The sequence below is a fragment of the Musca domestica genome, unplaced genomic scaffold, assembly GCF_030504385.1.
Source record: "Musca domestica strain aabys unplaced genomic scaffold, Musca_domestica.polishedcontigs.V.1.1 177, whole genome shotgun sequence".
NCBI classification, from domain to species: Eukaryota; Metazoa; Arthropoda; class Insecta; order Diptera; family Muscidae; genus Musca; species Musca domestica.
The window spans coordinates 972,760-996,543 of record NW_026712235.1 but is presented as its reverse complement, the minus strand read 5'-3'; the positions used below and the strand labels follow the sequence as shown (position 1 = coordinate 996,543).

The following is a 23,784-nucleotide window of genomic DNA, read 5'->3' as shown; positions in this document are numbered from 1 at the left end:
ATTTTTTAACTATTTTTTCCCGGATTACCAGGGCTTCAAACGTGAATTTTTTTAAAATATTTATTCGGGATTACCAGAGCTACAAACATGGATTTATTAACAACATTTTTTCAAATATTACCAGAGCTACAAATAAATATTTTTTAAACTATTTTTTTCTAGGATTACCAGAGCTACAAACGAGGATTTTTTAAAAATATTTTTTGAATGACTACAAGAGCTACAAACGTGGATTTTTTCAAAATATTTTTTCAAGGATTACAAGAGCTACAAACGTGTACTTTTTAAAAATATTTTTTCAATGACTACCAGAGCTACAAATGTGGATTTTTTAAAAATATTTTTTCAAGGATTACCAGAGCTACAAACGTGGATTTTTTTAAAATATATTCTTTTCAAAAATTAACAGAGCTACAAACGTTGATTTTTTAAAAATATTTTTCAAGGACTACCAGAGCTACAAATGTGAATTTTTTGCCAGGATTAACAGAGCTACAAACTTGGATTTTTTTAAAAATATTTTTTCAACGATTACCTGAGCTACAAACGTGGATTTTTTAAAAATATTTTTTCAGGGATTACCGGAGCTACAAACATGGATTTTTGAAATATATTTTTTCAAGGATTACCACAGTTACAACCATGGATTTTTTAAAAATATTTTTTTAAGGATTACCAGAGCTATAAATGGACATTTTTTAAAAATATTTTTCAACGATTGCCGGAGTTACAAATGTGGATTACGAGAGCTACAAACGTGAATTTTTTAAAAATATTTTTTCAAGGATTACCAGAGCTACAAAACGTGGATTTTTTAAAAATATATTTTCAAGGATTACCAGAGCACAATCGTGGATTTTTTAAAAATATTTGTTCTAGGATTACCAGAGCTACAAACGTGGATTTTTTAAAAAATATTTTTTCAAGAATTACCAGAGCTACAAACGTGGATTTTTTAAAAATATTTTTTCAAGGATTATCAGAGCTACAAACGTGGATTTTTTAAAAATATTTTTTCAAGGATTACCAGAGCTACAAACGTGGATTTTTTAAAAAATATTTTTTCAAGGATTACCAGAGCTACAAACGTGGATTTTTTAAAAAATATTTTTTCATGGATTACCAGAGCTACAAACGTGGATTTTTTAAAAATATTTTTTCAAGGATTACCAGAGCTACAAACATGGATTTTTAAAAATATTTTTTCCAGGGTTACCAGAGCTACAAACGTGGATTTTTTAAAAATATTTTTTCTCAGATTATCAGAGCTGCAAACGTGGATTTTTAAAAATATTTTTTCTCAGATTATCAGAGCTACAAACATGGATTTTTTAAAAATATTTTTTCCAGGATTACCAGAGCTACAAACGTGGATTTTTTAAAAATATTTTTTCTCAGATTATCAGAGCTGCAAACGTGGATTTTTAAAAATATTTTTTCTCAGATTATCAGAGCTACAAACGTGGATTTTTAAAAATATTTTTTCTCAGATTATCAGAGCTACAAACGTGGATTTTTAAAAATATTTTTTCTCAGATTATCAGAGCTACAAACGTGGATTTTTAAAAATATTTTTTCTCAGATTATCAGAGCTACAAACGTGGATTTTTAAAAATATTTTTTCTCAGATTATCAGAGCTACAAACGTGGATTTTTAAAAATATTTTTTCTCAGATTATCAGAGCTACAAACGTGGATTTTTAAAAATATTTTTTCTCAGATTATCAGAGCTACAAACGTGGATTTTTAAAAATATTTTTTCTCAGATTATCAGAGCTACAAACGTGGATTTTTAAAAATATTTTTTCTCAGATTATCAGAGCTACAAACGTGGATTTTTAAAAATATTTTTTCTCAGATTATCAGAGCTACAAACGTGGATTTTTAAAAATATTTTTTTCTCAGATTATCAGAGCTACAAACGTGGATTTTTTAAAATATTTTTTCAAGGATTACCAGAGCTACAAACGTGGATTTTAAAAATATTTTTTCTCAGATTATCAGAGCTACAAACGTGGATTTTTAAAAATATTTTTTCTCAGATTATCAGAGCTACAAACGGGGATTTTTAAAAATATTTTTTCTCAGATTATCAGAGCTACAAACGTGGATTTTTAAAAATATTTTTTCAAGTTTTGCCAGAGCTACAAACGTGGATTTTTAAAAATATTTTTTCAAGGATTACCAGAGCTATAAACGTGGATTTTTTAAAATATTTTTTCAAGGATTACCAGAGCTACAAACGTGGATTTTAAAAATATTTTTTCTCAGATTATCAGAGCTACAAACGTGGATTTTTAAAAATATTTTTTCTCAGATTATCAGAGCTACAAACGTGGATTTTTAAAAATATGTTTTCCTTACTGGGTATTCAATATTGTTTACAAGAGAAGTTTTTAAACAATATTTTAAGGGACACATGCATTTTTTAAATATTTCTAGACCTATCCAGGAATCAATCATAGGATTTTTTTTATAATTGATGTTTCATAATGTATGACATTTGCAAGCCTTATTTATTTTCAAACTCTTTTACAAATTCTTCAAGCTCATAAGACTTACCTTGCCTTCTCAGTCCAATAAATTTATTCAAATATCATTTACAAAAGAAACATTTCTACTTTTTTGAAAATGTTCCTTCCGTTCAAAGGTTTCCCTTATCGTCAAATTTGTTGATTGCTTTTTATTGTAGAATTTATTTACCTGACCTTAAAATCTTAATTAAATTCAATGGCCCAACACTCGCTACCTGTTAAAAAAAATTTAGAGGGGGCCAAACAAAAGTCAAACAATAACATGAATAAACAACAGCTCCTTGTATTTGTTACTTGAACAAACGTCGTCAACCAATTCAGACTAAGTGGCCCATTCACATCTCCGAGAGAGGGAGAAAAATAGAAGATTTTTCTAAGCAAACAACAACGCATTTGATGTGCAAACAACGACCCAACGAATGAAAAGCAATAAAAAATGACAGCAAAAGTAAATCCGTCAAATCCGCAAACACACACTCACTCACATGCACATGGCCGAGAGGGACTTTGTCAATGTCCCATCAAACTCTCCACCACCACCACCCATTCAAATACAAGTTGTTGCCATTTGTTATTCATTTTTAGCCTTTTTTGTTTGGCGAATGGTGAGTGGCCGCTAGCGGAATTTTGTGCTTTAGATGTACTTTGGAATGATGTAAAACCTATAAACCATAAATTTAATTCTGTTAGAAAATTCATTACCTTTTTGCCAAAAAAACAAATAAAATTTACTTTTTAAATCGAATAGTTAAAAATTCCAATCTTTTAATGTAGCCGAAATTTCTTTAAAAATATGTCAAAGAATTCACAATTCTTGGGATACCCTATAAGTCCTTTAAACTATTTTTTAAGAAGTCATATTTTTTTTTTTTTTTTTTTTTTTTGACAGAAAATCTTTGAAAATTTTATTATGCAAATTCTTGGTTTAAGAGTCTATATATATTTATACCCTACAACACTATGAGTTGGGTGTATTATAAGTTTTATTGGGCCAAAAATTATGTAACACCTCGAAATATTGGTTTCCCACATAGGAAAGTATATATGGATCTTCCTATCTCGCCGTGATGAGTCGATCTAGCTATGTATGTCCGTCCGTAAGTCTGTCCATGTTAATTTTTAATCAAGTTACAGGTCGCAATTATGAACCGATCCTCAAGAAATTGAAAATGGAGGTGGGGGTTATGGTCATAATAGAACCCTATTGTTTTTGGAGATGATCGCACGATATTTAGTGGTTGAAGTGGACCAAAAATAGAAAAATTTCCTTATTTTGCACTTGCTTTTTAGGCCACAATTATGAACCAATCGACGCGAAAATTTGCATGGAGTTAGAGTTTAGGAGTGGGCAGAAACCTACCAATTTGGCCATCGAACAATAATTAGTGGGTAAAATAGACTCAAACTTTTATGTTATAAAATAGGAAAATTTTCACTAAACCGCGAATATTTTCAATCCCAGGCAAATCACAAATTCATTAAAAGATCACGTCTGATCATTAAAGTGATGCTGATAGCCAAGAAATCGGATTTATAGCAAAATATGTACAAGATATATGTAAAGGAATTGGTCTTTTTTATTCTGCTTATAAATCAAGAACCGCATAGCCGATTTTCACAATTCCCATCAATTCGGAATGGTCTCTTGCCAGAAAAGGATAAAATCTAAGAAAATCGGGGTATAATATACTAAAAAAGGCATATTTTTTGCTTCATTTTTGCAAATTTTTGTCATATTTTTTTATCGCATGCGATTTTTTAAATTTGACTTACAATTTTGAATTGTAAATTTTCTAAATTTTTACACCCCCAACAAAAGATACGTATTATATGCATGTCGCAATTATCGTTCGATCCTCACGAAATTTTGCATAGGAGTAGGGTTAGGGACAGAATTAAAGCCTATTGTTCTTAAGATGTACATTTAGAGGTGCAAATGGACTAAAAAAAATATTTTTTTTCTAATTTTGTAGTCGCTCTATAGGCCACAATTGAAAACTAATCGACACGGAATTTCGCATCAGAAGAGAGTTAAGGACAGGGAAGAAGTCTAGCATTTTGGGTGACCATTGGATTATATTTAGCTGTAAAATGGACCACAACTTTCCTGTGAAATTGTTTTAATTACTTAACAACACTACGGAGTGCGTAAATATTGTGCAAATTCTCCGGATCAAAAAAAAAACTAAAGGTTACCTATGGGCAGGGCTCTTTGACATTATTTCAAAAACGAAATCTTGGATTTCGATATAAGGGGACTTCGAACATATTGTAGTGTTGTATGGTATCACATGTTCGGCCCCGCACGACTATAATATTTGCTTACTTGTTAAAAATATTTTTAAAAATTCGTGAAAAATGTTTTTAAATAATCCAAAATGTTTTAGGAAAATATTTTTAGTAAATTCGCGATTTATGGCCAGCACTTCCTGAAAAATGTGATTCTTGGCTAATAAGTCTTTAAAAATATTTGTTAGAAATATTTTTGTTAATAAAAGACCACGGTTCTAAACCAGGAATTTCTTTAACAACGTTTAAAAAAAACGCGATTCATAGCTTGGATGTTTTCGAAAAGTATTTGTGAAAAACTCATTTCTGGTCTAGATATCCATGAAAAATAATAAATAAAATTACGACTCTTGACCAGGAAATCCCGAAAAATCTTAAAAATATTACGATTATTTACCAGTATGTCTTTGAGAAATAATAGAAAAGAATTCCACATTCGTTGAGAGGAAGTTGATTAATAAATCAGGATTCAGGATAGGAAATCCTAAAAAATATTGTTAAATAGTCCACGATTCGTGGTCTGGACGTCCCTATTGACTCTATCGACCTCAAGTATTGGTCGAGAAATCCAAAAAAATATGTTTAAAAATCCACAATTACTGGTAAAGAAGTTCTTGAAACGATTCTTAACTTCCTGATTAAAAAGTAATCCTAAAAATATTTTGAAAAAATCTACGAATATTGGCCAGGAAGCGTTTGAATAATAGTAACAAAAGGTGCATAGTCTATGTATGGAAGATGCCTAGGGTCTAAACCCGTTATTTTGATGGGACACATTTTGGCTGTATAAAATAATATATTTTCTCTGTAGCCATATGGCTGAGGGTATTATAACTAATATAGCTAGGAGAATGCTTAAAAAGAAAAATTAAAATAAAAAAAAAATATTTTAGAAAATTCACAATTTAAAAAAAATATATTTTTAAAAAAATATACATATACAAGTTACACAATTGGAAATATTAAAAAGCCATGAATGGAAAATATTTAAGCCCCAAAGATTAAAAAAAAAATAAATTAATTAATTAAATATTTTTTTTATTAATTAAAAAAATTATTAAAACATTTAAAAGCATAAATATCTAAGAGTGAAAAATATAAAAAAAATGAAGTTGGAAAAATATTAAAAAATCGGTTCTTTAGAAAATGTCTAAAAATATATTGGAAAATATTACAAAATTCCAAAATTCCAAGAAAAATTAAAATAAAAAAAAAATATTTTAGAAAATTCACAATTTAAAAAAATATGTATTTTCAAAAAAATATACATATACAAGTTACACAATTGAAAATATTAAAAAGCCATGAATGAAAAATATTTAAGCCCCAAGGATTAAAAAAAATTAAATTAATTAATTATTTTTTTTAATTAATTAAAAAAATTATTAAAACATTTAAAAGCATAAATATCTAAAATTGAAAATATTTAAAAAAAATGAAGTTGGAAAAATATTAAAAAATCGTTTCTTTATAAAATGTCTAAAAATATATTGGAAATATTACAAAATTCCATTTATAAAAATATTTAAAAATTACTATTATAACATAGTCTGGGTTGAAAAATATTAAATAATGTCGCTAAATCATGATTCTATACTAAAGAGTGGGCGTAGATCTCTTCCAGGGGGTAAAGTAGTCAGAGGGAACTTCTTGTGTGGACTTTTAGACAATTCCATTAAAAAATATGGCTATAATTATTAAAATACCGAACATCGGGAGGAACCGTTACATAAGGGATATACGATATCGTGGGCCTATATAGATAATTCTCTTCCAGGTTATAATGTACTCAAAAGGAACTCCTTTTGTGGATTTTAAGACAATTCCATTGAAAAATATAGGTAAAATCATAAAAATATTGAATATCGGGAGAGGGGGTACCATTTTATCGGGGCTATATTATATCGTGGAGCTACATAGAGAATTCTCTTCCAGTGGGTAAATTATTCAGAAGGAACTCTTTGTGTAGTATTTAATACAATTCCATTGAAAAATGTGGATAAAATCATCAAAATTCCGAATATCGGGGGTACCGTTATATGGGGCCTACACGAAATCGGGGACCGACATAGCCAATCTTCGAACTTAACCTGCCTGTAGACAAAAGACACATCGGCGCAAAATGTTAGCTTCTTATCTCTATTCGTTTTGATTCTAGAGTAATTACAGCAGACGAACGGACAGACTGACCTACGCACAGGGCTAAATCGTCTAGGAATTTTACGCTGATCAAGAAAACTTGGTTGGGTCTGACATGGGTATTTCGAGGAGTTACAAACGGAATGACAAAGTTAATATACCCTCCATAGTATGGCGGCCGGGCCGTTTGGAAAATGCTGTTAGACTTTTTTCAAAAAACGGAAACATCTATAGACAATTTTATACCTCAGGATTTTTATCTACCGAATCTTCTTAAATACCAAATTGGAACCAATTTCGTGTGTAAATGTGACTAGGATTATCAAAATACCGAGTATCGTTATATATGCGCCTATCGGAAAACTTGGACCTAAATTTGCAATGTTCTGGCGCCGAAACTAGAACCCAAATACTAATTTTTTAGAGAAATATGTGAAAAAATGTTTAAAATACTGAATATCGGAAGGTACTGTTGTATGGGGTCTATACATACCATATTGCGCCACTGAAGCTAGAACCCATTACGAACTACAAATACCACTTTTTAGACGAATCCGGGAAAAATGTGGCGAAAATCACCAAAATACCGGATATCGGGAGGTACCGTTATATGGCGGCTATACCAAAACGTGGAACGATATTTCTCACTTTCAATACCAACCATCCTAGGCACAATATATAGACAATTATTCTGCCAAATCTTGAAGCTCGTGATTTCAACAGACGGACAGACAGACGGACATCGTTAAATCGACTTAGAATTTTATGCTGATCCTGAATATATATAAACTTTATGGGGCTCTACTACAAAAATTTAGGGTATAACAATATTAATATACCCTCCTTTTCAAGATGGAGGATATAAAGAAATTATGAACTAACATCTTCTAACTTTGCCCATTCCAATAGTGTCACCCTTTTCTTTAAAGTCCTCTTTTCTTTTCACAAAATCCTTCACTTGTAGTGGCCTCTTCTCATTGAATTTCTTGCACACGCATACATATAAATATACATGCATAACGAAGTCAAATAAGTAAACAAAAGGCAATTTTGGCGCTTTTTTTCTTTTACAAATCAGAAAAACATGCATAACAAACAGAGAGGCACAAATGAAGAAGGCGCATGCTACACAATAACAGCTGGTCTCCCACAAAAGCTCTACGAAACCATCCCTAAAGCTTTTAAGCGACATGAAAAAACCTTTGGCTCACATTCAGTTATCATTTGTTTGTCGGTCGGAACGGATTTATTGGCCCGAAAGAAAATTCAAATCAACGAAAGTGGCTAACAACAAAGTTAAGCGTGACCGTGGCCAATGAAGTGAGGGGTAAACAAATAAAAGAAGAAGGGGGGTTGTCGTTGTTATTCCTCTGCCATTCTAGTGGGGTGTTTGATAGTTTATTGTCATACCGTACCCACTCACCAAAAAAAAGGTCAATAACAAATAGTAATAATAAAGCAAAAGTGGAAGTGGAAATGGAAGAAGGGAAAAAATTGCAACCAATAATACAAAATTAAAGAGGATAGAAAAACAATAACAACGACAACAACAACGGCCACAATCGACAGCCACCTTGGAGGTGGCTAACAAAATATTTCACTACATATTGGCAAGGCAATACCATTAAACATAATTAAGTGTGTGTGTGTGTGAGTGTGTTTGGCAAGTGTGAGGAGGCGGTAGAACGCCTGAAAACCTAAAAGTGTATTCGAACGTTTTAATTTGTGTTGTTGGTTTGTTTGTTTTAGTGCTTTACTTCGATGAGGGAAATGGGAGCGATTCCCCTCCCATTAAGGAAATGTTAATGTCGGTGGGAAATGAAAAGTTATTGAAAATGTTTTAGTTACCCACTTCAGAAAATGGAATAAATGGATAAATGAAAATACACGCAACTCCAAAAAAATCAGTGAAAAAGGAAAAACAGAAGAAAATAACAAAAACAAAACAACAAACCATGTGATTTCACAAAAAAACTGATGATGACACACAAAACTTCAATGTGAATTCCCATTTTTTTGGCGTTACGTACACACATACATACGTATATAGTACTATGCTAAAACGAAATCTTCAAAACTTAAATATATATTGACAAACGACCAGCTAGAAAAATCCATATTTGGATAAAAGCCAATAAATTTTGCTGCGCCCCAAAACCTGAGAAGAATTCCTGTCATCTGCCCCTACTGCCGCTGCCACAAAGATGGCCCCAACAAGGTTTGTATAACGAGGTGGACATACAATTTACATATTTTCCCCCCTGCTACTACTACTATTATTAAACTTTGCCCCAGCCTATATTATTGGCTTTATTAAAAAAAGTCCCCCTCACAATTCATTGGATAATTGTTAATATGCCGTCACCATGGCTTGTCGTTGAGATACGAGCATGACCTTTGAGTGTTTCAATGGAAAATTATTATCGTAGCCATCGTTGTCATAGATTCCCTTTGGGCTAGTTAACTTTGCTTTGGATTTATCTAATATCTGGTTAGGGTTTGTCTGTTTGAACAAATATGGATTTAAATTAGAATGGTTTTGGGGGTGGGGGGGTGCCTGAAAATATTTCACTAAGCTGATTGCCCATCCTTAGGGTAACTTATATTCGTCAAGGATTTAATAAAATTGTTAAATTGGAAATTAAGGACATTTTTCAATCTATAAAAAAATGTTTGTACGTTTGTTTGTAATTTAAGGACTGAAAAACTGCTGAACAGATTTTCCTGAAAATTTCCAAACATACTACAGCATAGCCTGAAAGTGACATAGGCTATATACATTTTTCAAATTCCTCTTGGAACAGTAGATATAGCATCAGAATCGGAGGTACTTCGAAAAAAGGAAAAAACATATCTATTGATCGATTACAGATATAGTCGTCAAATTTGGAGTGCCTCACGGAATTTGGAACAAAAAAAGTGTCGTCTAGTATCGAAATCGGTTCAGATTTGGATATAGCTCCCATATATCATTTCGGCCGATTTCACATATCTATTGCACCAAACACGATATGTATGTCCGATTCCAATGAAATTCGGAATGAGCAACTGCATTTGTTTCAAAAATAAATTTTGTAAAATTATATTAAAATCGGTTCAGATTTGGATATAGCTGCCATATATATTTTCGGCCTATTTCACATATTTGATGCAAATAACACGATATGTGTGTCCGATTCCAAGGAAATTCTGTACCATAAAAGTGGCGGAATTCTTATAAAATTCGCCAAATTATATTGAAATCGGTTCAGATTTGGATATAGCTCCCATATTTATTTCGTCCGATTTCACATATTTTATTCTTCAAACACGATATGTAAGTCTGACTCCAATGAAATACGTATAGACAGACGAAATTTGGTACAAAAATAAATTCTCCAAATTATATTGAAATCGGTTGAGGTTTGGATATAGCTCCCATATACAGGATGAGATGAAAAAAAGTGCAACAAAGTAAAAAGCCATAATTTTTATTATTATTATTTTTTTTAATTTTATTGAACGAAAGCAAAAAATGTCGGAAAAAGTATACTATTTTAGAAAAAGTTTAGATTAGTTCGAATTGACCACCTTTGGCACGAATTAAGGCCTTAAAACGGTCAACGCTGCTCGAATGTTGCTCTGTGGTATTTTGGCCCGTCACCGGCGATGCGCTTGCTTGAGGCGATCGATACTTTGATAATTTTTAGTGCCAACCTCGCTTTCCGGAGTTTTTTTTTTGGGGGGGGCGTCTTGAGAGCGATGGTGCTGAGTTCGTTGGAATGTCCAAGATCTGCGGCCAATATGATGCGCGCCCAAGGCTTTATTCTGATGCCACGGTCGATTAATACGAGCAGAGAGCGACCATCGGCTGTTATGGCGGCCTACACCATCACCATGGCCAGCGCTTGAGTTCTGGTGGTGAACTGAAGGTGCATATTTTCAGCTGACCTCTTTGGCAAGTAAACACGATCATTTTGTTTGTTTACAAACTGCTGGACAGCGAATGTTTTCTCATCGGAGAAAACCAAAGACTTCGGGCTACGCTACCAGTATCGCGGTAACGAGCGATAGTACGAGACACAAAAGATTTACTCACATTCAAATGCTGGAGTGCTCTAACGATAGCCACTTGTGGTTTTCCAGCCAAATAAAAAGAAATCGCACTATCACGCTTTAATTCCATCACGAATAACTTTTTTTTCGGGAAAATTCTCGCCAAAATGCTTTTGTACGCTTGTAAACAATATAATGAGCTGTCACTGGAGTAATTTTAACAGCTGCCCGATGAGTGGCTTAAAAATGACAGCAGTCTGAAATTGGTTGCAGTTTTTTTTCATCTCACTCTGTACAAAATGTACTAAATAGTACTCAATTTCATAATGGGTGAAGGCATAGAACTGAGACCGCAAAATTTTATATTGGTGTCTAGGATTGACATACGAAGGTAGTTTTGGAAATGTGTACTACAAATGTACAACAAGTACTAAATAGTATTAAATTTGGTATTGGATGAAGGAATTGAGCTAAAATCTGATATAGATGCTATTGTTGGTGTCTGTGGTTGAGATATTGGCGTGGTTTTTGAAATGTGTACTAAAATTGTTCGAAAAGTGCTAAGAGGTAAAGAGCAGGAATCCCGAAATTTTATATTGAGAGTACTGTTGGTGTCTGGAATTGAGATGTGCACGTGGTTTTAGAAATGTGCACTACAATTGTACGAAAAGTATGAAATATTATTAAATTTCGTATCGAGTAAGTGATAGAGCTGAAAACATAACATTTTATGTTGCGATAACTGTTGGTGTCTAACATAACCATGTGGAGATTTTTTTTTGAAATCTGTACTGCAATTATACAATATGTACTAAATAGTACTAAATTGGATATTGGGTGACTGAATAGAACTGGAATCCCGAAATTTGATATAGAGGTCTCTGTTGATATTGGGTGGCGGTTTTGTAAAGGTTTACCATAATTGTTCGAAAGGTACTAAGTGGTACTAACTTTGGACCACAGTTACATTGTTTTGGCTATGCATGCTAAATGTTACTAAATTTGGCATTTGGGTGAAGGCATAGAGCTGCTATTCGATATTGTGGTCCCTGTTGGTTTCTAGGGTTTACATATGGAGACGTTGAAATAGTTTTGAACAGAAAAATTGGATGTTGGTTTTACTTGTATCCTCCTCGATGTAAAAAAGTAATTTTCATTTTCCTTTATTCTTTCCAGAATAGGGAAAAAGTTTGAATGATATAAAACCTTGAAAATCTGAACATTTTGTACCATGTATAAAGTTTTGATTAAAAAAATCAAAGGTTAACTGTTGTAACAAATTTAAAAATTTAAGGTGGACTTTTCGCTGACGAAATTTCGAGCTCTTGCTAGTATTGTCTAGAAGTTAGAACGTTTTAGCTACTATTTTCCTCTTAATAAGCAATAATTTTACCTATAGGGTTCATTGCAGGTATATTTGATAAACAAACAAATATTGTTTTTCTTGTGAACCCGATTTTAGGCGAATTGGAAACAACTCAGCAAACAAAATTGCCGGACGAAACAAAATGGTAATTTTGTGGTTCTGGTGATAATGGTAATTTTGTGGTTCTCAGAACCCTAAAGAAGTGTATTATTTATACATCAACAATTAGGAAATACATCATCTATACTTCATCTTAGGAAAATATGAAATTATTCGAAGACATTTTCTCACTTTTCACACAGTTTGAAATGTTTATACTTCCATTCAGAAGAATTACACATGTATCTTCTGTAAAGTCTTAATGACGAATAATGTTATTCCTATATTGACAAATATTAACATAAGTGACAGTACCACATATTTTCTTTTTAATTTTTGTGTTAATTTTTTATTTATTTTTGTATCACTTACAAAAAAAAACATATTTAAATACTGAACTTCAAAACTTTATTATTTATAATTTTTTTCTTAATTACTGCAAACTTTTTTATTACATCATTTTTATTTAATAAAAATGTAATTTTTATTATAAAAAAATAAAATATTTTAACCTTAATGGCATTCTTATACAAATTAATCGTTCGCTGTACATCAACCCCTTGGACGCAAAACATTTATCCATTCACTTGTTTTGTTCCATGCGATCAATATATTGATTAAATGTCGGTTATTTCAATGCGGGGTCTTAATGAAACAAAATGCATTGCGTTCATATGTACATAGGTGTTTTAGATAAAACGTTTTGTTGTAGTTCTATGTTGTTATTATATATTTGTATATCCTAAACCATAGCATAGTATAGAGCTAAAAAAGCTGATCAAGAATGCCAGCGTAAAATTCTAAGACGATTTAGCCCTGTCCATCCTTCTGTCCGTCTGCTGTAATCACGTTAGTCAAAACGAATTAAGAAAGAAAGCTAAATTTTTAAACAGATTAGTCTTTTGTGTGCTTGCAAGTAAAGTTCGAAGATGGACTAAATCGTATAGCACCCATATAACGGTACCCCGATATACGGTGTTTGACGATTTAAGCAACATTTTTTGTCTGAAAATCCACACAAGGAGTTCCTTCTGAGTACTTTGCCAAAACCACACTACTACAACCAAATCGGATGAAACATATATATCGGAGGTACAGCTATATCTGAACCAATTTTCGCCAAATTTAATGCATTTGCTTCCAGGTCGAATTCGGTCGAATGTACTGTTACCGATTTGTACTGTTAATACACTTATATCTTATAGCTATATCTAAATTTCGTCCGATTATTCCAGTTTCAATAGGGTTCGTACTGGGGCCAAACAAATAATTTGTGGAAAATTTCATCTCAATCGGACAAGAAATACGACCTGTACTATTTTTTTATAAAAAAATACAGGTACAGACGGAAGGACATGCATAAATCGACTCAGAAATTGATTCTATGGGTCTATCCCGCTGCCTTCTCCATGTTACAAACAAATGGGCAAAGACATAATACCCTGTGTGGGGGATATTAAAAGTTTGATTGGACCAAAGATTATGTAATACCTCGAAATGTTAGATGTTTGTTATAGATCTTGGGTTTATGAAAGATTCCAATTCATGTGGCAGAATATTGAATATATAAGTCCACTCTAACTTCATGCAAAATTCTGCATCGATTGGTTTATAATTGTGGCCTATAGAGCAACAGAAAAATGAAGATTTTTTTTCATTTTAACCCCTAAATATTTCGCGATCATCTCCAAACACAAAAGGTTTCTATTTTGACCTTATCCCCTCCTCCATTTTCAATTTCGTGAGGATCGAGCCATAATTGCGACCTTTAGCGTTTTATAATTAACATGGACACACGGGGGGACGGACTTACATAGCTAGTACAACTCAGCTCGGTGAGTTAGGATGACCAATATTGCGAGGTGTTACAAAATTGTTGGCCCAATCACACTTATAATACCCCAACACATAGTGTTACAGGGTGTAACAAATATTTTTTGCATTTGTTTCATATTTGCTTTTTCGAATTACAAATAGAAATATTAAAAGTAAAATAATCTTAATTTCAAATGAAATAATTCGAATAAAAAATAGAAAAAAAATCGAAATACGAATGAAATATTTCGAGTTTCAAATTGAATTATATAAATTACAAATGAAATTTTCAAATTACAATTGAAATGTTTCGAATTTCAATTGAAATCTTAGGAATTACAAATGAAATTCTATAATCACAAATGAAATGTCTCGAATTACATCTAAAAAAGCTTTAGTCATTGTCAACTTGCACGTATTTGTTATATTCGTAATGTGTTCTAAATATAACTCATACGCACAATTGTTCAAATATTCTGAAATCCTTTGACCTATTGTTTTATGAACGAAATATAATATTTTGTTTTTATTAAAAAAAAAATAATATGTCTATATAAGTATTAAAGTCGGTGTTTAGCCTCATAATAAAAATAAATTTTTAACAGCTCATGAATATTACTTCTCAAATCTAAAAGATTTTTTCCAATTCATACAATAGGGAAAAATACAATTTTGTATTGTTATTTTTGTCCACCTCCACGCCAAGGTTAGCCCAGTTCTTTTCTTCTTCGTTTCAACCCTTTCAATTTCATTAAAACATTAACAATATTTCATTGTTTATTTTTTTACTATAATATATAATATGTAACATAAAATCAAACATGTGTTCACTTGCCACAAACCATTGACATTTACAAACACTGTGAGGTAAACTGCAACCGACACGCGATTCATGGTGCTATAGTACCACAAAAATTGCCACTGCAAATTTTATGGCCTACTTTGCATGGCAGCAGAAATATAACGGCGACGACGACGATGAACACAAAAAACAGAAATCGCATCGACCAAAATAGAAAATAATCAACAAAATGAAAATAAAATACAAACAAACAAATATACATATACACATATAGACATGCAGATATACAATTAGTGCAAAGAGTGATTCGAGAGATGAGAGAGGAACGATGAATAGAATTATTATTGAATAAAAGGCTGCAGTAGGTGGATGAGGATGTCCCAGCCTGAATGGGAATAATATGTATGGGATTGAATAAAGTGTGGGAAGTATACATCAATTTGTTGAAATTGAATTTTTTCAAAATAATATTTAAATTTTAAAATCTTTTTTTTTTTTCGTAAAAACTATTTATAAATCTGAAGAAATCGATTTTTAAAAAAAAAGTTGGATTTTCACACCAATGGATGGAATAGAGGAAATTAGAGATGCATTTTCAGACAGACATACATAAGCAATCCCACAGAAAAGCTCTCCTTATTTCCAAAAGTAAGGGATTTTAAAAATGATTTTATTGTTCCGAATTTTGGTAATAAAAATCTAATAAACTTGATTTTAATATTTAAATGCATACTATTGGATACCCTATTATATATTTATTTGATGTCAGTGAGCCAGGCACGAAACGTTGCTCGCCATATACAAATTTAAAAAAAGTTTCATATTATTTTTCGTATTATAAGCATAAATGTAGGTGACGTTTAACTTAATTCTGACTTTGAAAAAAGGTTTGGTATTTTTGGGGCAGTAGAAATGTTTGAATTAAAATCTTGGCAGACAAAACAATTGAATAATTGTAAAAAGTTACTGAAAATGGTTAGCATTAAAACGATTTAGAAACAAGTAAACCAGGGCAACACTATAGGATGAGATGAAAAAACTGCAACCAACTTCAGAATGCTGTCATTTCTAAGCCACTCGTCCGACAGTAGTTAAAATTATTTCAGTAACGGCTCATTATATTGTTTATAAGCGTACAAAAGCATTTTGGTGAGAATTTTCCAGAAAAAAAGTTATTCGTGATGGAATTCAAGCGTGATAGTGTGATTTCTTTATATTTGGCTGGAAAACCACAAGTGGCTTTCGTTAGAGCACTCCAGCATTTAAATGTGAATAAATCTTTTGTGTCAAATACCATCGCTCGTTACGTTACATTACGTGATAGTGGTAGCGTAGCCCGACGGCAAGGAAGTGGACTGTAGAAAACAGCAAACATTCGTTGTCTAGGAGTATGTAAACAAACCAAATGATCGTGGTTACTTGCCAAAGAGGTCAGCTGAAAATGTTCACCTTTGGATTGGCCATCAGAACTTAAGCGCCAGCCATGGTGATGGTGTGGGCCGGCATAACAGCCGATGGTTGCTCTCCGCTCGTATTAATCGGCCGTGGCATCAGAATAAATGCTGGAGGGATTATTAAAGCCTTGGGTACACAAACACATTGGCCGCAGACCTTGGACATTCCGAGAGGACTCAGAACCATCGCACTCAGCACGCGCCGCCAAAGAATGGTTACAAAATGAGGTTCATCGCGCACATGGCCACCAAATTATCCGGATACCAATCCTTTGGACTATTGTGTCTGAAGTATTTTTGAAAGTAAGGTTGGTACTAAAAAATACCCAAGTGTCGATCGCCTCAAGCAAGCGCTTCGCCGGGAATGGGCCAAATTACCGCTGAGCATAGGTTTCGCTGGCCGTTTGAAGGCCATATTTCTTGCCAAAGGTGACCATTTCGAACAAATCTAAACTTATTCTAGAATTTGATGCTATTTCCCAGATGTTTTGCTTTCAATCAATAAAATTAAAAAAAAATGTAAAAATTATGACGTTTGATTTTGTTTGCAGTTTTTTTTTATCTCACCCTGTATAATAATATTGGAAAGTACTTTTTGGAAATGCCATACAGACCTGCCAAAATTTTACCTTTGGTTTTCGACCTACGTTTTTGTCCAAAATTCACGCGTTCTCTCTCTCTCACTGCTAGGTGTTCAAAACAATTAAAAAATATTTGTATCCATTTTACTCGCTAAATACTATCCTATGGCCATCAAAAATGCCAATCTTCTGTCCTATTCTAAACACTAATCTCTTGTTAAATTCCAAGCCAATTGGTCTTGAATTTCAATTTTTGGTCCATTTCCTCAAATTATTTTACGAACATCTTCAAAAACTGTAGATTTCTTTTCTGACCCTTGCCTAACTCTAATGCAAAATTCCGCAAGGGTTTGACGATAATTGTGACCTGTATATAATACCCCAACATATAGTGTTGTAGGATGTAAAAATTTTACAAAATGTCCAATTCAATATTTTTAGGCAAAGTGAAATAATTTCATGCCAGAATTATAATTAAATTTAAACAAGAAAACAATTTTAACGAATTAGGAAATTTTCGAAAATTTTTAAAAATACAGAATATGGAAGGTGCCGATATATTTATATATATTGTGTACCCATTAATATTCTTTTTCAGGGGGTAAAGTACTCACAGTGAACTCCTCGTGTGGAATTTCAGACAATTCCATTGAAAAATTGGACTAAAATCATCAAAATACCGAATATCGGGGGGTACCGGTATATGTCAGATATACGATATTGTGGACCTATAAAGACAATTCTCTTTCAGGGGTAAGATACTCACAATGAACTCCTCGAGTGGAATTTCAGATAATTCCATTGGAAAATTTGGCTAAAATCATCAAAATACCGAATATCGGATTATACCATTATATGTTAGATATACGATATCGTGGACCCATATAGACAATTATCTTCCAGGGGATAAAGTACTCACAAGGAATTCATTGTGTGGATTTTCAGACCATTCCACTGGCTAAAATCATCAAAATACTGACTATCGGAAAGTTCCGTTATATGTAGGATATACGATACCGATGACCTATGAAGTCCATCTTCGAACTTTTCCTGCCTGTAGACAAAGGACAGATCTGCGCAAAATTTTACCTTCCCATCTTTATTGGTTTTGACTGTAGCTTGATTACAACAGACGGACGGACAGGACTAAATCGTCTTAGAATTTTACGCTGATCAAGAATATATATACTTTTATGGGCCTAAAATTATTATTTCGATGAATTACAAACGGAATGACGAACTTAATGTACCCTCCATACTATTCATGGGGGATGGTATAAAAAAAGAACCTAAGTTCGGACGGGCCGAACTTTAATAACCCTCCACCATTTGGAAGGAACTGGAAAAACTTTTAAAAAATGGTGTCGAACAAGTTAAAGAGTATCAGTCGGTTTTGCCGACAGATTGATACCCTCAGCCTTTATCCGTTTATTCAAATATATTTTGAGATGTTTTATTATTATTCAAAATGTTGTCCGTCTATAGAAGAGCTACCGATGGAGTAGAACAATATTGTCCATTTCGCTTATGACATTAGTCTATATAATCATTTGAGGTGACAGCTTTGGATAATGTGTATACACTTTTTTTTAACTTTTTTGAGAAGTCTCCAGAATGTGTAGGTCAACATACCATATACACGATTTTTGAAGAAAATCGACAAAGTTAATATACCCCCCTTTTTAAGGTGGAAGAAATTCACAACGACATAAGTTGTACATAAAGAATGATTTTTTTCATCTTAAAATATCACGATTGTTGCTCTGATAATTGAAAACACATTTGAGTATATCCAGCGTAGACATTTAAAACAATTTTTAAAAAAACTGGTAATCTTCTACTTCCATGTAATTATCTCGGGCCAGAAGGAAATTATATCCTCACTGAAGTTATATATTTCACCCCTCTTTGAATTTATTTACTTCTCATTATTCAAAAACCCCCAAACCCCCACGTGAGTCGACTTGCGACAAAGCAAAACGGAAACTTAATCACAATCATGTCAATGATATCTCAACTAATCTCAGTGAAAATGCAGCAATTAGAAGTGCTTTAATGAGTCTAAATTAATGCGTGTCCATTGGAATAAAGAGTTTAACGTCGACACCCATAAAACAGTGGCAATCAACAGCCAGCGACAATGTATGCAGGCAGGACAACACACCCACACACCGAACAAAAGAAAACACATCGTCGTCGTGGTCGTAGGACGAGATACACCCACCCACTCACTCGAATGGCAATGTGAATACATTAGAAACACACCAACGCACAAACACAAACGACTACAAAGTTAGTTACGAAATGACAACAAATGGCGCCAAATCAAACATTTAAATAAGACACAACACAAACACCCACAGATACAATAAGACCAGCGCATACACGATGGATGCCTTATGCAAACACACATACATGCATACTCCTTGGTATACAAATATGACTTTGTTAAAGGATGTAGCGAGTGCGAAACATTTACAACATGGTTGGTTGAACGAATAGGACAAACAAACCGGATGCCTAACACACACTCTCACACACACACTTCTACACCTACATGAGCTGGAACATGTATTTATACCCTACAACACTATGTGTTGGGGGTATTATAAGTTTGATTGGGCCAAAAATTATGTAACACCTCGAAATATTGGTTACCCACATAGAAAAGTATATATGGTTCTTCCTAGCTCGCCGAGCTGAGCCGATCTAGCTATGTATGTCCGTCCGTCCGTCTGTCCGTCTGTCCATGTTAATTTGTAATCACTCTACAGGTCGCAATTATGGCCCGATCTTCACGAAATTTAAAATGTAGGTGGGGTTAAGGTCAGAATAGAACCCTATTTCTTTTGGAGATGATCGCATAATATTTAGGGGTTGAAATGGACCAAAAACTGAAAAATTTCCTGATTTTGCAGTTGCTCTACAGGTCACAAATATAGACCAATCGAAGCGAAAGTTAGCATGGGGCTAGGGCTTTGGGCTGGGCAGAAGCCTTCCAATTTTGATGGTCATCGGAAAATATTTAGTGGTTGAAATAGATCATAGCATTTGTGATAAATAAAAGTCAAATTTTCCATTAAACCGCGAATATTTTTAATGCCGGCGAAATCACAAATAGACGAACGGGTCAATTCTGACCGTTACATAGATGCCGATAGTAAAATTATCGGATATATATAGCGAAATATATATAATGTTTATATACAAAGGAAGGGGATGTTAGCTAAAATTCAAGAATGGCTGGACCGATTTTGACAAATTTTGTCAATCTGAATGCCCTCCTGGCATAAAAGAATAAAATCTTTAAAAAATCGTCTAAAAAGATGCCAATAATGATGATTATACAGATTTCGTAGTATTTTGTGACATTTTTTTATTTTTTTCATATTTTTTCAATTTGACTTATAATATTGAGGTGTACATTTTGTAATATTTTTTCACAACATTTTTCACAACGATTCTCACGAAAATTTTCACAAGGGTAGGGTAAGGCTCAGAAGGGATAGACCTATTGGTTTCAAAGATGTCCGCAATATATTTGGAGGTTGAAATGGACCAACAACTAAAAATGTTCCTGATTTTGCAGCCGTTATAAAGGTCACAAATTAAACCAAAGGACACAAAATCTCGCATGAAGTTCGAGATTAGGACAGCGAGTAGAATGGACCACTACTTTTGTTTGAAAAAATACCAGCATTACTTACAGGCGATATCCGAAATACACAAAAAGCGAACTTCTGGCTTTTTTATGCTGATTTCGTTATTGGGCAAATATCCCTGGTCAGGTCAGTGCTCCGTGACATAATTTCAAAAGCGAAATCTTGTAAAAAGGATTTGGACATAAGGGGGCTGCTAAGATATTGTAGTGTTGTAGGGTATCACATGGTCGGCCCCGCACGACTATAGCCTTTGCTTACTTGTTTATTCTGATTTCGTTGACGAATATAGCCAAATTGCTTTTGGAGATGATCGCAAAATATTTCGGGGTTCAAATGAACCAAAAACAAAAAAAAAAGTTACTGATCACACAATTGAAGCCAATCGACATGCCTAAGAAGATAATTAAGCACAGTGAAGAATTCTAGAATTTTGGATGACCATTGGATTATATTTAGCCGTAAAATGGACCACAAAAACTAACAGCACGACGGAGTGCATAAATATTGGGAAAATGTCCCTGGTCAATATGCTAAGGATAATATGTGGGCAGTGCTCCGTAACATAATTTCAAAAGCGAAATCTTCCAAAATAGATTTGGACATGAGGGGGCTTCTCACATAGTGTAGTGTTGTAGAGTATCACATGGTTGGCCCAGCACGACTATAGCCTTTGTTTACTTGTTTTTTCCTGGTAAACAAGCAAACAAACAGACCATCATCCATTCCATTCCATCCATGTGTTCATGTGGCGTGTGCACATAAAACAATGTCCTTAGACTTTGCTTAAACAAACACCACTAAACTGATGATGACAACATGGCTGGGAAATAAAGCAACGAAAACGAGAAACAAGAACGAAGACAAGACAAGACAACAACTCAAAACTATGCAAACATTTTTTCTTTTTTTTTTTTTTGACAAGCAAAAGGATTTATACATTTTTTATGAAGCCAACGAATAAATTTGTTGTTTTTTTATTTTTTAAAGGACTTTCTCAAACAATTACCAAATCGAGTTCTGCAACAATGATAACACGAGATGATGAAGAGGATAATGTGTTTTTATGTTTTCATAAAAAGTTTAGAACATCAAAAGTGATATGAATTATGTATTCTAAGCTTAAGGATATAAAATGGGGTTTAGATTTGAAATACCGTTTTAGAAAACTTTGCGTATGAGAAGGGACTTCGTATCGGTTTGCCAAAAATTTTCGCAAATCACTGGGAATTTAGGAAAAAATTGAGGATAAAGAATATCGGTTTACTCCTGTCGAAAAGGTTCTTCCAAGTAATCAAAATGTTTTAAATTCGTTTATAGACAGGGTAGTCTAGGTGATTCAAGGTTATAGGAACACCCACCTATTGATTTAAACCTAAGAAATTCCACATCTATCATTTGATGGTAGCGCCTCAAAATATGCTTTAAATTATCCAAGCTCTGTTAAAAATTAAGTAAGCATTGCTAGTTAACATAAAAGCTTTTATCCAAACATGTAATAAACATATTAACGCCGAGCTGAGACTATCTTATATCCATGTTAATTCATAATAATTCTACAAGTCGTAGTTATGATCGGATCCTCACGAAATGCATGAGATTAGAATCGAAGAATTTTTAGAGATGTTCGTAAAATAGTTCGCTGGCCAAAAAACTAAATCCATTTTTATACCCTCACCATACTATGGAGGGTATATTAAATTCGTCATTCCGTTTGTAACTCATCGAAATAATAATTTTAGACCCAAAAAATTTTATATATTCATGATCAGCGTAAACTTCTAAGACGACTTAGCCCTATCCGTCCGTCCGTCTGTTGTAATCACGCTAGAATCAAAACGAAGTAAGATAGGAATCTAAAATTTTGCACAGATCTGTCTTTTGTCTGCAGGCAGGTCAAGTTCGAAGTTGGGCTATATCGGTCCACGATATCGTTTAGCCCCCATATAACGGTACCCCAAAGTATACGGTATTTTGATGTCCCTAAAACATTATTCATCGGAAATGTTTCAAATTTGGGATTTGAAGTCCGTAATGGGTACTACAGCCTATGACAGAAAATTGTCTGTGCAGGTCCACGTCTTCACATATAACGGTACCCTCCGATATTCGGCATTTTGATGATTTCGGCCACATTTTTCAACGTAATTGTCTGAAATTCTACACAAGGAGTTCTTTGTGAGCACTTTACACCCTGACAGAGAATTTTCTTTATATACAAACGATATCGTATTTACCCCATATAACGGTACCCTTCGATATTTTGATGATTATAGACACATTTTCTAATGGTATTGTCTGAAAATGTACACAAGGAGTTCCTTTTGAGTACTTTACCACCTGGAATAGAATTGTCTACATAGGTCCACAATATCGTATATCCCCCATAAATCGGTAATTTTCGATATTCGTTTTTTTAAGAGCTTAACAGAATTTTTAATTTAATTTATAATTTTATTTATTTATTTTATTTTATTATTATTTTTTTTTTTTTGAAAATTTCCTAATTCGTCCAAATGGTGGAGGGTATTCAAAGTTCGGCCCGGCCGAACTTAATGCTTTTTTACTAGTTCAGATTTTTTTTTTTAAATTTTAAAGCAAAAAATGTCGGAAATAACATCAAATTTTAGAATAAGTTTAGATTTGTTCGAATTGGTCACCTTTGGCACAAATTATGGCCTTCAAACGGCCAATGAAACCTTCACACGCTGCCCGATTATTATTCTGATGTATCTTGACCCATTCCCGGCGAAGCGCTTGCTTGAGGTGATCGACACTTTGGTATTTTTTTAGTGCCAACCTTGCTTTCCAAAATACTCCAGGCACTATAGTCCGACGGATTGGAGATTTTGGGTGGTCATTGTGCGCTGGAAATGAAGCGAAGACCCCCATTTTGTAACTATTCTTGGGTGCTGAGTGTAATGGTGCTGAGTCCTGTTTGAATGTCCAAGGTGCCGCATATCTGAATTTTGCGTGCCCAAGGCTTTAATACACCCTCCAGAATATTTTCG

The 23,784-nt window shown here is 33.2% G+C and overlaps 1 protein-coding gene across 1 annotated transcript in view; it reads left to right on the top strand.

The window, feature by feature from the left end:
- Positions 1 to 8,194: 8,194 nt before the first annotated feature.
- Positions 8,195 to 23,784, top strand: part of LOC101894384 (uncharacterized) — a 32,670-nt gene continuing 17,080 nt past the window's right edge. The window contains exon 1 of the mRNA XM_011294496.3: positions 8,195 to 9,180. Within this exon, the coding sequence (XP_011292798.2) occupies positions 9,167 to 9,180 (14 nt within the window). The 5' untranslated portion in view covers positions 8,195 to 9,166. The remainder of the gene's footprint in view (positions 9,181 to 23,784) is intronic.